This window comes from Palaemon carinicauda, chromosome 38 (assembly GCF_036898095.1).
Source record: "Palaemon carinicauda isolate YSFRI2023 chromosome 38, ASM3689809v2, whole genome shotgun sequence".
In the NCBI taxonomy this organism is placed as follows: Eukaryota; Metazoa; Arthropoda; class Malacostraca; order Decapoda; family Palaemonidae; genus Palaemon; species Palaemon carinicauda.
Genome location: NC_090762.1, coordinates 64,277,920 through 64,293,590, shown reverse-complemented (window position 1 = coordinate 64,293,590; position 15,671 = coordinate 64,277,920). Strand labels below are relative to the sequence as shown.

At 41.2% G+C, this 15,671-nt stretch overlaps 1 protein-coding gene across 5 annotated transcripts in view; it reads left to right on the top strand.

The window, feature by feature from the left end:
* Positions 1-15,671, top strand: part of Sply (Sphingosine-1-phosphate lyase) — a 136,064-nt gene that overhangs the window by 30,086 nt on the left and 90,307 nt on the right. For all 5 annotated transcript variants that reach the window (XM_068362317.1, XM_068362313.1, XM_068362316.1 and 2 more), the window contains exon 2: positions 10,691-10,841. In XM_068362317.1, coding sequence (XP_068218418.1) covers positions 10,694-10,841 — 148 coding nt within the window. In that variant the 5' untranslated portion in view covers positions 10,691-10,693. The remainder of the gene's footprint in view (positions 1-10,690; positions 10,842-15,671) is intronic.

Here is a 15,671-nt window from a genome sequence, read left to right as displayed (position 1 = left end):
ACCTTTGGTTGAAAAGATGCCCCTTGGTAGTAGGTTGGCAGGGCACCAGCCACCCATTGACATACTACTGATAGAGTGTTATTGGGCCTTTTGAGAGGCCAGACAGTACTACATTGGATCGTTCTCTCTGGTTAAGGCTCATTTTCTTTTTGCCCACATATACACGGAATAGTCTGGCCTATTCTCTACATATTCTCCTCTGTCTTCATACACCTGACAACACTGAGATTACCAAATAATTTTTTACTAAAGGTGTTAGCTACTACATTGTAATTGTTCAGTGGCTACTTTCCTCTTGGTAATGGTAGAAGAGACTAGCTATGATAAGCAGCTCTTCTAGGAGGACACTCCAAAATCAATCCATAGTTCTCTAGTCTTGGGTAGTGCCATAGTCTCTGTACCACGGTCTTCCACTGTCTTGGGACAGAGTTCTCTTGCTTGAGGATACAATCGGGCACACTATTCTATCTTATTTCTCTTCCTCTTGTTTTTTTTTTAAGTGTTTATTGTTTATATATGAAAGATTTGTTTTAATGTTGTTACAGTTCTCAAGGTATTTTATCTGAATTCTTAACTAATTTTCTTGTAATTTTTTTGTTTCCTTATTTTCTTTCCTCACTGGACTATTTTCCCTGTTGGAGCCCATGGTCATAATTATAGGGTTGCAGCATAGCAATTAATAATAATGACAATAATAATAATAATAATAATAATAATAATGATAATAATAATAATTACCGAGTACAGTGACTATGTGTAGTACTTATGCTGTGAATTATCAAGATACATATTTGGCAGTACAGTACCTCCCACCAAGTATTTAGTGTGGGTATCCCATTTTAGACATTTTGAGAGCCAAATCATCGTGATGTATATTTTGTCATGGTTTTAGATTGATCTATTGACAGTCCTTATATAAAACAACGAACCAAAAATGGTGATGCACCCCAAAAAAGTTGAAAATATGGTTTTCAAGATTGATACAGAGGTTTTATTATTTGAGCGAACCCTCCTCAGAATCAGTTTGCTTTAGCCTTCTTGGAATGTGAGCTTCTGGACAAAAAATATTAAACTGGGTTCTCGTACGAAAGCATCTATTCCCTGTGATGTCACCAAATGGTGCTGTAGTTCTACAATTATCACAAACTTTGTGTCAGCTTGGCTGATTGCATGTTCTTCACATTTACTGCCATTTATTGATTAGTTGCCCTATCCTGGTAGTTTTTAGGCTTTGTTACACGTATGCAACTCTATTATTATTATTCTTCTTATTATTATTATTATCATTTTTATTATTATTATTGTTTGCTAAGCTATAACCCTAGTTGGAAAAGCATGATGCTATAAGCTCATGGGGCTCCAACAGGGAAAATAGCCCAATGAGGAAAATAAAAAAGGAAAAATAAAATATTTTAAGAACCATAACATAATTAAAATAAATATCTATATAAACTATAAAAACTTTAACAAAACAAGAGGAAGAGAAATAAGATGGAATACTGTGCCCAAGTGTACCCTCAAGCAAGAGAACTCTAATCCAAGACAGTGGAAGACCATGATTCAGAGGCTATGGCACTACCCAAGATGAGAGAACAATGGTTTGATTTTAGAGTGTCCTCCTAGAAGAGGTACTTACCATAGCTAAAGAGTCTCTTCTACCGTTACCAATAGGAAAGTGGCCACTGAACAATTACAGTGCAGTAACCCTTTGGTTGAAGAAATTGTTTGGTAATCTCAGTGTTTTCAGGTGTATGAGGACAGTGGAGAATATGTAAAGAATAGGCCAGACTATTCGGTATGTGTGTGTAGGCAAAGGAAAAATCAACCGTAACCAGAGAGAAGGATCCAATGTAGTACTGTCTGGCCAGTCAAAGGACCCCATAACTCTCTAGCGGTAGTATCTATATGGGTGGCTGGTGCCCAGGGCACCCTATTACCTGGCATTTCCCTTGGCTTCCTACCTGTAACTCCAGATCTATCTGCCTCAGGTATGCAATCTGTTTCTGTAGTATCCAACCTGATGCATTATTCACATCACCATGGTTCTCATGTAATGGTTGCCTCAGCCTCCTTCAATGCCACAGATGTACAGGCTCATTTTGTAGTTTGACCAGTTTATATGGCTTCAACTTTTCATGAGCCAATTCAGTGTCTGTACCATCCACCTCATGTGTTAGAACATGTTTCTCATCCCCAAGCTAATACCACCTCCCTGGTAGTAATGCTGGAAGATAAAAATGTAGACATCAGTTCAAGTGGTACTCTGGGAATCTCCAGTGCTAGCAGTTACTCTTCCATATGATCTAGAAAGATTTGAAGTCTGGTTCATTTCTAGTCTTTTTGTTGAACAGAAGTTTAAAGATATACCTTGGCAATAGCTTTCCCAATCAATTGAGTATCATTCCTCTATGACCTCTCAATCTATTTTGAACACAATTATCTACTGCCTTTAAGAGCATATTTGAGAAACGCTGACAGAATTTCATGTAGATATTCACAGAATAAATCTCCTTATCTATTTATTGACACCCATAGAATATCGTACAATTCTGTCTCAACATGCAGGTGAAGTTCCCTCATTGTCTAATCAACTTTCTCAAGATCTTTCTTCTGCTTTTTTGGGTCAGTATAAAAAGAATATGGTCACCTTAGGCAGAATATTTTAAGGCTCCCAAGGAGTTTTTTGCCTTGGTAAATAGTTCAGGCTAACTTTTGGAAATCTTCTCTTTTGTTGACTCCTCGTTAAGAGAAAACTGATGAAAAGTGAGAACTAAAAGACAATGATAACTATGTGCTGTAGAATGATTTGATTTATACAGTATATTAGATGTTTCTTTGACACATGTCAATATGTTTTCTATTGTAATTATCAGAGGAGGGAAAAGCTTTGTTTTTATCTTGACTAATTAGTATTACTGTAGTTTAGAAAACATAAGATCTTGCAGCCTTATTTTTTGTCCTTTGAAGCTGATGTATATTGCAGAACAGATTAGCAGAAAAGGTCAGTTCGATCTTTATGAAAACGCTCCCTTTCCTTCCCTATGCCTACTTCAGCTTTCTATCTTTATTCTTCTAAGAAGACAGTACTTCCCAGGAAAACCTAATGTCTAATAATAAGTTTTCAATATTAAACTTACCCGATGATCATATAGCTGTCAGCTCTGCTGCCCGACAGAAAAACCTACGGGCGGAATACGCCAGCGATCGCTATACAGGTGGGGGTGTACATCAACAGCGCCATCTGTCAAGTAGGTACTCAAGTACTCGATGTCAACAAAGAACTAATTTTCTCTCTGTCGTGCCACTGGCAAGACCTACTAAATACGCTGTTACTGACTGGATTTGTTTTCACAACTATTTGGTGAAGTACACTATTCCAGTTTTGAGCTTTTGCTATGCAGGGGTTTTATCTTCATTTCAAAACTTGAACTCGTTTTGGATAGATTTAATTATGGTGACAAAGAGAGTATGGACTCTCTTTCTCTTTTAAATGGCCGACCCTTCCCTTAGACGGAAGTGTGTTTAGGTTTTTAGTAATTTTGCTTAACACGTTATAGATCCATATATTTTATATCTCTCCGCCTTTATTAGGCCTCTTCGATTAACTTTTAGTAGGCGGTCCTAACTTGGAACCGAAGTTAATCAACGTTGAGCCCGTTATATCGTATTTAACCTTTAAAGAATTTAAAACTTTTTAAATTTAATGTTTTATGAAAGAATTTCTTTGATAGTCTCGTACTGTTTTCAAAGATGAACTAACGTTTAGTTTTTTAGTCTACGCAGTTGTTGACGTTCAGGACGTTCAACTTGCGCTCTATCGTTACGATAGAGAGAGAGTGTATCACGGTTTCACTTTGCAGTAAGAGTAAACCTATTCTAGCGTTTCGTTCATTCTTTCTTAGCTTAAATGGTTTAAATTCTAAATTAAAGGAACTTTTTATTTGGAAAACCTTTCAGTTTTTTCCTTTAGCAAATCACATGTTTTGACGATATATAATTGGGCTCTTCTCTCAAGTGCGAAATCTAGAGAGAAAGAGAGAGATAGAGACGGAGGGAGAGAGAGGAGATAAAACGTTTCGTTCAAGCGGGTAACGTTGTTCTCGTTTTACTCTCCTCCCTAGTCGCTGTAGGGGAAGAAGGTAAAACGTTTCTAGGGTTTTATTCTTGTTCCCAGGCTATGTGCGGTGAGAGTTTGTAAACGTAGTTTATTTGATCTAGTGTTTAGTCTCTTTCCCAGCCACTGAATTCTTTATCTTTATATATGTTTTCTGTTGCATTATACGACTGTTTTCGCAATTACTACCTTTTAATGAAGGGTAGGATTGCGTGTTTCAGGTAGAAATCAGTAAAAGTTTCGATTTCAGTGAAATAAATGCAAAACAGAAAATCAAAGTGATAAAGTGATATGCGCAAAGTGTTACAGTGTTGCGTCCGAGGGTTCGTCTGTTCGTGCCTGTCGTTCACCTAGTCCGGGACCTCTTGCAAGCTCCCAAGCCCAGGGGAGAAGTAATGTCGAACGACTTATGGGTTCCTCAGGCCTTGATCAGCGAACAGACGTTTTTCCCTCCGTGGTTTCGGGCGTATCTACCCAAGATCGCCCCACCCACACAAAGACGAGAGAGCCCATTTACTTCTCGTCTGCGGAAGAGGTTTCTCGTAAGAAACCTTGGACCAAGGTCTCGCAGCTTATTAAGTGCAAGTCGGTCCCTTCCGCGCAAGTCCAACGGCCCAGGTGTAGCCACTGGGTCAGTTCGGACTCGCTGCAGTCATCCGACGACTGCACACCTCCCAAGAGAGGCAAGGTGGTACCGCAACAGGCAGTAACTCCGTCTGTTGCCGCACCCGCTGTTTTAGACCCTCAGTCACAACGGACAGTAGCTCCGTCTGTTGCCGCTTTTGTAGACCCTGAGTGGTCTTTACTGCAGTCTATGCAGACTCAGTTAGCTGCGGTTATGCAGGAGTTTCGTGCGGAGAAGGTTAACGCTGCACCCGTTAGCCTACAGCCTGCCACGGTTGTGCGCCCAGCTCACGCTGAGGCTGCCTGCTCCCACACTCCGGCTGCGGAGAGGTTGGCGCTGCACCCGTTAGCCTACAACCTGCCACGGTTGTGCGCCCAGCTCACGCTGAGGCTGCCTGCTCCCACACTCCGGCTGCGGAGAGGTTGGCGCTGCACCCGTTAGCCTACAACCTGCCACGGTTGTGCGCCCAGCAGACGCTGAGGCTGCCTGCTCCCACACTCCGGCTGTGAGAGCTCCTCCACCCATGCGCAGTCGACCCTGCCAGACGCATGCTGACTCCCACAGACGCACGGAGCACTCCGTTGCCGTGCGTGAGCTACCACAACAACAGGAGGGTGGAGTTAAGCTGCCGTGTTTTGACACGGTGCGTCAGCCTCCGCAACCCACTGTGGTTACCGCCACTCACCCGCAGCAGACTAGTCAGTCAGGAGTTGAGGCTTCCCCACACAGCTTTGGTTGTTGCCAGCTCACAGACTGTCAAGCAGTTACATGACGTTGCCTTCTGGTCTGCTACTAATGCACCAGTGCTGTATGTCCTCACGCACCTGTTGTGGTTGACAGTTCAGTTTTTTGACAGTTCACAGACTGTCAAGCAGTTACATAACGTTGCCTTCTGGTCTGCTGCTAATGCACCAGTGCTGTATGTCCTCACGCACCTGTTGTGGTTGACAGTTCAGTTTTTGACAGTTCACAGACTGTCAAGCAGTTACATAACGTTGCCTTCTGTTCTGCTGCTTATGCACCAGTGAGACCCTCACTGAGATAACCTAGCTTTTCTCGGACAAGGTTCCTGTGGATGAGAAAGTGCTGTTCTCCCTCCTACTGATATTCCTTTGAGGACTCTGTCATTTGGAGAGGAGCCTTAAGCTGCTTAGCCTCCTATGGACTTTAATTAAAGCATAACAAGGCTTCCAGGGATGGTAAATGGTTCCGCTTCAGTCGCTAACCCCGTCTGTTGCCACACCTGCTCCCGTAGACCCTAATGGGCTTTGCTGCAAGACATGCAGTCCAAGCTTGTGTCCTTGATAGAGGACTTTTTACGGAGAAGAACCTTCTGGCCAACAACCTTCCTACCGGTTGGTTGTGCGCCCTGTTGACACTGAGGTATCCTTCTCGCGTCCGCCAGTTGAGGTGGTTCCTCCACCGATGCGACCCAGGGTGGGTTGCCAGTCGCACGTTGACGTTAAGCGACGCTCGGAGGTGGTTGTTGAAGTGTGTCACTAGGAAGACGTTCAACAACCAGCAGAGGTGACTTGTTGTGACGCAGTGCGTCAACCTCAGCAACCCGGTAGGGTGTTGACTGCACAACCCAGACAGTCTAGGCAGTTTCGGGTTGACGCTGTACTTCCTCGCGTCCCCATGGTTGACAGTTCACAGACTGTGCAGCAGTACCATGATATTGCGTCCGGCTCCGTCACGCATCCACCAGTGCGACCGGATTCAGCGAGTCAGACGTTGCCCACTCCGTTGCCGTTTCCTCATCAGTTTCGGATAAGGATCCCTCTGATGAGGACGTTGCTGAACTAGACGATCATACCTCAGCCCTGCTATCCATCCAGAAGATGCTGAAGAAGGAACGCTGCCCTGTCAGGCTGTGGATGAGTCTGGTAAGGACACTGTCATCCGTGGTTCTTTTGTGTCACTTGGAAGACTACACCTCCGTCCTCTTCTGTATCATCTAGCTTTTCACTGGAAAAAGGACAAGACGCTAGAAGCGGTCTCGATCCCGGTTTCCGGAAAGATAAAGTCTGGTCTGACTTGGTGAAAGGACTTTATCAACCTTAGGAAGGGTCTTCCCCTGACTGTTCAGACTCCCAACCACGTTCTCTTCTCGGACGCATCGGACGTAGGCTGGGGTGCGACATTAGGCGGTAGGGAATGCTCGGGATTATGGAACTCGAGTCAAAGGACAATGCATTTCAACTGCAAGAAGCTACTTGCAGTACGTCTGACCTGGAAAAGCTTCAGGTCTCTCCTTCAAGGCAAAGTGGTGGAGGTGAACTCGGACAACACCCGGCTTTGACGTACATCTCCAAGCAAGGAGGGACCTACTCTCTGACATGGTACGAGATCGCAAGGGACCTCCTCACCTGGTCAACAGGTCTAGACTTTTCACTAGTAACGAGGTTCATCCAAGGCAACTTGAATGTCATAGCAGATTGTCTCAGTAGGAAGGGACAAATAATTCCAACAGATTGGACCCTCCACAAGGATGTATGCAAGAGACTTTGGGCCACCTGGGGCCAGCCAACCATAGATCTCTTCGCAACCTCGATGACCAAGAGGCTCCCAATAGTTTGCTCACCTATCCCGGACCCAGCAGTAGTTCATATAGATGCCTTTCTACTAGATTGGTCACATCTAGATCTATATGCATTCCCTCCGTTCAAGATTGTCAACAAGGTACTGCAGAAGTTCGCCTCTCACGAAGGGACAAGGTTGACGCTAGTTGCTTCCCTCTGGCCCGCGAGAGAATAACTCACCGAGGTACTTCGATGGCTAGTAGACGTTCCCAGAACACTTCCCCTAAGGGTGGACCTTCTACGTCAGCCACGCGTAAAGAAGGTACACCAAGGCCTCCACGCTCTTCGTCTGACTGCCTTCAGATTATCGAAAGACTCTCGAGAGCTAGAGGCTTTTCGAAGGAGGCAACCAGAGCGTTTGCTAGAGCAAGGAGAACATCCACCCTTAGAATCTACCAATCGAAGTGGGAAATCTTCCGAAACTGGTGCAAGTCAGTATCCGTATCCTCGACCAGTACCTCTGTAACTCAAATAGCTGACTTTCTCTTATATCTGAGGAAAGAACGATCTCTTTCAGCTCCCATTTTCAAGGGTTACAGAAGCATGTTGGCATCAGTCTTCCGTCACAGAGGCTTAGATCTTTCCAACAATAAAGATCTACAAGACCTCCTTAAGTCTTTTGAGACCACGAAGGAGCGTCGTTTGGTTACACCTGGTTGGAATTTAGACGTGGTACTAAGATTCCTTATGTCAGACAGGTTCGAACCGCTTCAATCAGCCTCCCTGAAAGATCTCACCTTTAAGACTCTTTTCCTGATATGCTTAACCACAGCTAAAAGAGTCAGTGAGATTCATGCCTTCAGCAAGAACATCGGATTCTCATCCGAAACGGCTACATGTTCTACAACTTGGTTTTCTAGCCAAACACGAGCTGCCTTCTCGGCCTTGACCAATATCGTTCGATATTCCAAACTTATCGCATGGTTTGAAATGAACTAGAAAGAGTATTATGTCCTGTAAGAGCTCTTAAGTTCTATTTAAAAACCTTTACGAGGCACGTCTGAAGCTTTATGGTGTTCAGTTAAGAATCCATCTTTGCCTTTGTCAGAGAATTCTTTATCCTATTTTATCAGACTGTTAATACGAGAAGCTCATTCCCATCTGAATGAGGAAGACCAAGCTTTGCTGAAGGTAAGGACACACGAAGTTAGAGCTGTCGCAACTTCCGTGGCCTTTAAACAAAATAGATCTCTGCAAAGTATATTCGACGCAACCTATTGGAAAAGCAAATCAGTGTTCGCGTCTTTTATCTTAAGAATGTCCAGTCTCTTTACGAGACCTGCTACACTCTGGGACCATTCGTAGCAACGAGTGCAGTAGTGGTGAGGGCTCCACCACTACAATTCCCTAATTCCATAACCTTTTTAATCTTTCTCTTGAAATGTTTTATTATTGTTTTGGGTTGTCCGGAAGGCTAAGAAGCCTTTCGCATCCTACTTGATTTGGCGGGTGGTCAAAGTCATTTCTTGAGAAGTGCCTAGATTAGAGGTTTTGATGAGGACCTTTAGTATGGGTTGCAACCCTTCATACTTCAGCTCCTAGGAGTCGCTCAGCATCCTATGAGGATCGCGAGGCTCAGTAAGGAAGACGTACTTAAAAAGGCAGAGTAATTGTTCAAGTCGACTTCCTTACCAGGTACTTATTTATTTTATGTTTGTTATTTTGAATAACTGCTAAAATAAAATACGGAATACTTAGCTCATAATAATGTCAACATGTAATGCTGGTCTCTACCCACCCCCCTGGGTGTGAATCAGCTATATGATCATCGGGTAAGTTTAATATTGAAAAATGTTATTTTCCTTAGTAAAATAAATTTTTGAATATACTTACCCGATGATCATAAATTAAAGAACCCACCCATCCTCCCCAATAGAGACCCAGTGGACAGAGGAGAAAATTGGTTCTTTGTTGACATCGAGTACTTGAGTACCTACTTGACAGATGGCGCTGTTGATGTACACCCCCACCTGTATAGCGATCGCTGGCGTATTCCGCCCGTAGGTTTTTCTGTCGGGCAGCAGAGCTGACAGCTATATGATCATCGGGTAAGTATATTCAAAAATTTATTTTACTAAGGAAAATAACATATTTAGAACACAATGATGCATGCTGGGGGCAATTATGACCTGCAGAGACTAAGAATATGGGTTCTTTGGTGATAGGTTAGGGTTATCATTTTCCTTTTCTAATAGATCCAGCCAACCGTTAGATAGCGCCATAGCCACTGTATTATGGCTTTCCACTGTCTTTGGATTAGAGTTCTCTTGCTTTGGGATACACTCAGGCATGCTGTTCTGTCTTGTTTCTCTCCCTCTTGTTTTTTCTAAGTTTTAATAGTTTATATGTGAAGGATCTGATTTAATGTAGTTACTGTTCTTTAAATATTCATTGTTTATTCTTTTCTTGTAGTTCATTTATTTCCTTGTTTCCTTTCCACACTGGGCTTTTATTCTCTGTTGGAGCCCTTGGGCTCATAGCATCTTGCTTTTCCAATTAGGGTTATAGCCTAGCTTGTAAAATAATAATAATAACAATGCATTCCACTTGAGATTTGTTAGAAGGAAATAGGAGTGACAATTTTTTGGTTTCCAGTGCATTTCATAGCATCTTTTATACATTTTTTTTATGTTTTATTCTATTTTTCTCCTTTTGTATGTCTTGATCCTATTTTACTGTATGTAAATAACTGATATCAAATATCAGGGCTCGGCCAGACCAAGCGCGGCTAGCGGCGAGGTTAGCGGCAAGAGGTTCCAGCTGATAATTGAAACCTTAGGTATCTTATGTAGGTGGCCAGATAGGAGTCGCGAGGCTTCCCGCGACTCCTATCTGGCCACCTACATAAGATACTTAAGGTTTCTATTATCAGCTGGAACCTCTTGCCGCTAACCTCGCCGCTAGCCGCGCTTGGTCTGGCCGGGCCCTCAGGATTTTTATAGGATTTTTGTTAGTGGATGCTAACCATTAAGTACTTTACCTTGTGCTACATATTATGCTTGTATAATATAAGGCTCAATACTTGCCCCTCACACCTTGTTTTTGAACCAAAATATTATGGAATTTGTTAAATTGAAATCTAGACTTTATAGTGAATTTATATGTGCATTCATAGAAATAAAAAATTAGACAAATTAGGAAAGCTCATGTCACCTAGAGACAGAACGGAATGTCCTTTGTATTTCTTTGTAGTTTAGTACAGTATTTATGTTTGTTATGAATATTGTTCCTGAAAAATGTCGAAGTATAGTTACTATCGTGTTTACTTGAAACTAAAAATAGGAAATAGTTTATTACTGTGGATACTTATGTTTACAGTATCTTTTGGCTTCAATTTTCATTTCATACCTACTAAATATTCTCTTTCAGGCAATGGAGGGGGTCCGGTATTGCTTAGTACAGTTGCAGGATTACATCAATGAAATATGTAAGGACACACCAAGTTGGGAACTAATTCTTAGGACTGCTGGAGTGACTCTGGTACTTGTTTGGTTAAAAGGCTTCTTATTTCAAGATGAAAGTAAGTTATGTACCTTGTTTTAGGTAAAATTTTTATGATAAAGTCAAGTATTTTTGTACATAGGTACTGTACTACATTTCCACCCATAGATATTTTTAAATGCTCCATATCACTAATTTATTTAAAGACAAATAGACACATGGTAAAATCCAAGAGAGATGAAATAGATTTAGAACTATCCAAAACAATAAGCAAGTTAAAAACCTAAGCATTCATAAACACAGACCAAAGTTGAGGAAACAAAAAAGAAGGGAAGAAGCATTAAATTGATTAAAGGAAGACAGGGAACACGGTGCTAACATATACAAGATATTTGCTTTGAAGGATGAAATTGGAGATATTTTCAACAAAAAAGAAGGATTTGTAAAAATTGTAGAAGATTTCTATATAATGCTATACAATAGTGGTCCGTATAAGAAATAACTTTGCCAAGAGAAATAAGGAAACACCTGAGCCGGTACGAAAAGTAACAGTAGAAGTAAAGAAAGCATTAAAAGGCATGAAAAGATGCAAACCAGCAGGAGAAGATGGCCTAACAATCGATTTAATTATAGATGGAGGAGATTTCATAGAAGTAAAACTCACTGAACTTTACACAAAATGTTTGCAAGAATGCTCTATATCTACCCCATGGAAAAACTTCATTATACTAATTCACATAAAGGGAGACACAAAAGACATAAAAAATTACTGCCTGGTAAGTTTAATTTCAGTAATATATAAAGTATTTAAAAAATTATATTAAGCTGAATAGAAAAACAGCCAGACTTGAATCAACCAAGAAAGCAAGCAGGCCTTTAGAGGGTATTCAACAACTGACCATATCCATGTAATTAACCAATTTATGGGAAAATGACCAGAGTAGGATAAACCACTGTGTGTTGCATAAACTATGAGAAAGCTTTAAATCTGTCAAAACCTCAGCAGTAATGAAAGCCCTTCAAAGACAATGAATTGGAGAATATTAGGTTAGAACTCCTGAAGTTATCTACTGTATATGAGAAGTACAGCAATCCTAAAACTACATTAAGATAGAAAAATTCTAATTCAGAAAATAGTTTTATTGGGAGGCCTCATCTCCTAAATTGTTTACAGTGTGCCTAGAAAATTTTTTTAAGGACTTAGATTCGGAAAATGTAGGAGTTAACATTAATGGGGATTTCCTTAACAACTTAAGATTTGCAGATGACATGGTTCTGTTTAGTGAATCGTGGAAGGAATTGGAAAAAATGATAAAAGATTTGAATAGATATAGCAGAAATGTAGGACTGAAAATGAATATGAGTAGAACTAAGATAATGTTCAGTAAAAATATTGAGAGACAACAAATAATAGTTATGGACAAAACTCTAGAGTTTGTTAATGAATATACATACTGAGGACAAACAGGTGTTTCCCCCAGGACATGAGACCAAGATTAAAACAAGGATAAGCATGGAATGGAGAACTTTTGGTAAACAAAAGGAGATTATGAAAAATAAAATGCCACTTTCTCTAAAGAGGAAAGTATTTAATCAGATGGTCCTACCTGTAAAGTAGAAGATATTCTAACAATATGTAAGAAAAAGAAATGGACATGGGCCTGACATATACTGTAATGAGAATGACAGGTAATAAATAGACAAGAAGAAAAAGGGAATGGGTCCCTAGAGATTACAAACGAAACGGGAATGAAGAGAAGACAATGGATTGGCGAGTTAAGAAATTTTGCTCATATAGACTGGCATAGAAATACTGTACCATAAACAGATTGGAGCTCTCTCTCTCTCTCTCTCTCTCTCTCTCTCTCTCTCTCTCATGTGTGTGTGACAAAATTTTGGAATTTTTCCACTGTTTAGCATATATGACAAAAGCAGGAAAATAGACATCATATACCTAGATTTTCAAAAGGCTTTTCACAAAGTTCCTCATAAAAAATTCATGGTCAAAATTAGAGCACCAGGCATCGTTGACTAGCCAGCTGAATGGATCAAAGATTGGCTAACAAACAGAAAACAGAGTTGTAATCAATGGAGAAGCTTCAGATTGGGCAGCTGTTACAAGCGGAGTACCTCAAGGATCTGGCCTTGGCCCAGTGCTATTTCTGATCTACATTAACAACATAGATTTAGGATTAACTAGTATAATATCCAAGTTTTCTGCCGATACTAAATTAGGCATAAATGTTGCGAACTCAGAAACCATAGAAGCCTTAAGAAAGGATCTAGTAGCACTAGGAGAATGACCCAGAAAATGACAAATGCCTTTCAACTGTGGGAAATGTAAAGTCATGCACATAGGTTATAGTAACCCAAAGTCAGATTACTCACTGTTGGGTAATGAAAAGGGATTTTGACGAAGGAAAAATCTATTTCTGGGGAGAGACCTGTGACGCCCGGTGAAAAGGGTCCTTCTTTACACTTTTCTGATATAAATCTTCCAAATATACCAGAGAAAGATAAAAGCATGGAATGCAGAGGTTACTACCCTCGCGCGAGCACCTTGTGGGTGTCGTGTATATATGAGGGGCGTGTGAAAACCACTATTCACAGGCTTTCTTCCATTTAGATAATTCCTTCATCAAAGGGAAGGGCCGTAACAGAGGCCCTAGAAACCTCACTTGGACCACGCCACCGACACCTAACACGAGCGCCCTCTAGGACATCCTTATGTTTTGGACTTGCTGGCTTAGTCGTTTTTCTTTGTGCTCTTGATGTTTTGTCCCGTTTTTGGCTTAATTCATCATGACTGACGCTGCTACTTCACCTTTACCAATGTTAAGTACCATAGTTTGTTTTGAAAGCTTTTTTCAGTACCGGGCATTTGTTCTCTTTCCAGTAATGTGGATTTTAATTTTGGATCGGCTTGGCCTTTCTCGGCAGCGGCAGCCATTATGGCGTTGTTCGCTTCGCTGGTATTTCAATTTAATATTGCCCATCTGGTACTCTGTCATCTAGGTTGTATCACTTACGATTTGTGACCATTATTTTTATCATTATTTTATTATTGTTTTACTATGGTATTTTTTGCTAGCAAGTCCAATTTGGACGAACGAAGAATAACGTTCTTGGCTTTACTATAGTTTAAGTACCCGCCTCGGGAAGGCGATCGTTTGTAGACTATATCTTTTCATTTATTTATTATGCAGTTGTTATTCTTCGTTCATGGTTGTTACAATTTTTTATTATTATTCTTATATCATATTTCTGGGTCGATCTGTGGCGCCGGGTGAAAAGAGTCCTTCTTATATACCTTTTCTGATAAAACCTTCCAATTATACCAGAGAAAGATAAAAGCATGGAATGCTGAGGTTACAACCCTCGCGCGAGCACCTTTAGGGTGTCGTGTATAAAGCAAAGGCGCGTGAAATCCACTATTCACAGGTTGTCTTCCATTTAGTTAATTCCTTCGTCAAAGGGATGGGCCGATACAAAGGCCCTTGCCAACCACCAGCGCCACACCACCCACGCCACGACGCGAGCGCCATCTGAACAACATCCTTCTTTTTGGACTGATAGAATAGTGTGTATTTGTGGTGCTCTCGATCGTTTTTAACAGTCATGGATTTATTTTTTCATGTCCGAAGCTCCATCTTCACACATTCCAATGTTAAGTACCATAGTTTGTTTTGACAGTATTTTATTGTACCGGGCTTTTGTTTTATATCCAGTATAGTCTGTTTTATTATTCCCGTCTGGCCTTTCATGGCGGCCATTGTTTGTTCACTTGTTTGGGAATTCATCTTTATCTGCCCGTTTAGTACTCTGTCACTTAGGTTCTTGGTTAAGTCCCTGGCCTTATGCCTTTAGAACCGTTATTATTTTTATTTTTTTGTGTATTTATGCTCATGGTACTTTTTGCTAGTAAGTCCAGCCTACGAACGAGATAGCGATTTAGCTTTGTTTTTGTTTAGTAACCGCCCGAGGCGTTCGTCACTCGACTGTGCTATTTATTTAAAGTTTTAGCAGATGCTATTCTTCGATCGTAGTGTTATATGGATGTACATTTTTATTTTATACGTTTATAATAGTGTTGTGTGATTTTTAGTCCTGTTTTTGTGTCCAAGAGAGCGAGAGATTGGGGTCCCCGTTTTCTGTTCGCAGTCACGAGTTACCCCTTTATCTCGTTTTCTTTCTTTGCTCTGGTGGTTGAGCGGATTTCCCGTTTTCCGTTTTGTGCGTTCAACGGGGTCTCCCTCCCTCACCTCTCCCCCTCGGGGTGGATGATATCTTACGAGTTATTTATTTTTCGTGACTTTTCAATTGTTAGCGTTATTTTGGTCCGTGTTCGTCCTCTCCCCGTTACGGCTCGGGAGTAGTTTATGAACGTTTTCCACTCCGCCTTGAGTTCTACTCCGGCTTGAGGGATTCTCAATGACTTTCGTTCTATTGTTATATTTATATATTGTTTACTACATGGGACGGGCTTCAAAATTGTTTAGATACGACCCTCCGGTGGCCCTTACTGCGGTCTCAGGCCACGGCCATATCCACAATAGCCATTGTTATTACAATTGTGTTTTTATTCACAATAATTATTCAGGACCTTTCTTCTCCCTCCGGCCTCACCGGAGTTTGTAAATACGCTTTGCTATGATCTAAGCCTTAGCCCTTAGCTGCGGCTTGGCTTTTATATCTTCACAATTGAATTATTAGCCACAATTGAATTATTCAGAGTATCTCATTATCCTCCGTCGTCACCGGAGGTCGCCCATACACTTCACACTTATATTTGCCTTGCCTTTGGCTAAGACGGCATTATTCAGGACATCTCATTACGCTCCGGCTTCACCGGAGGTCGCCCATACACTTAACACTTATATTTGCCTTGCCTTTAGCTAAGGCTGGGGTT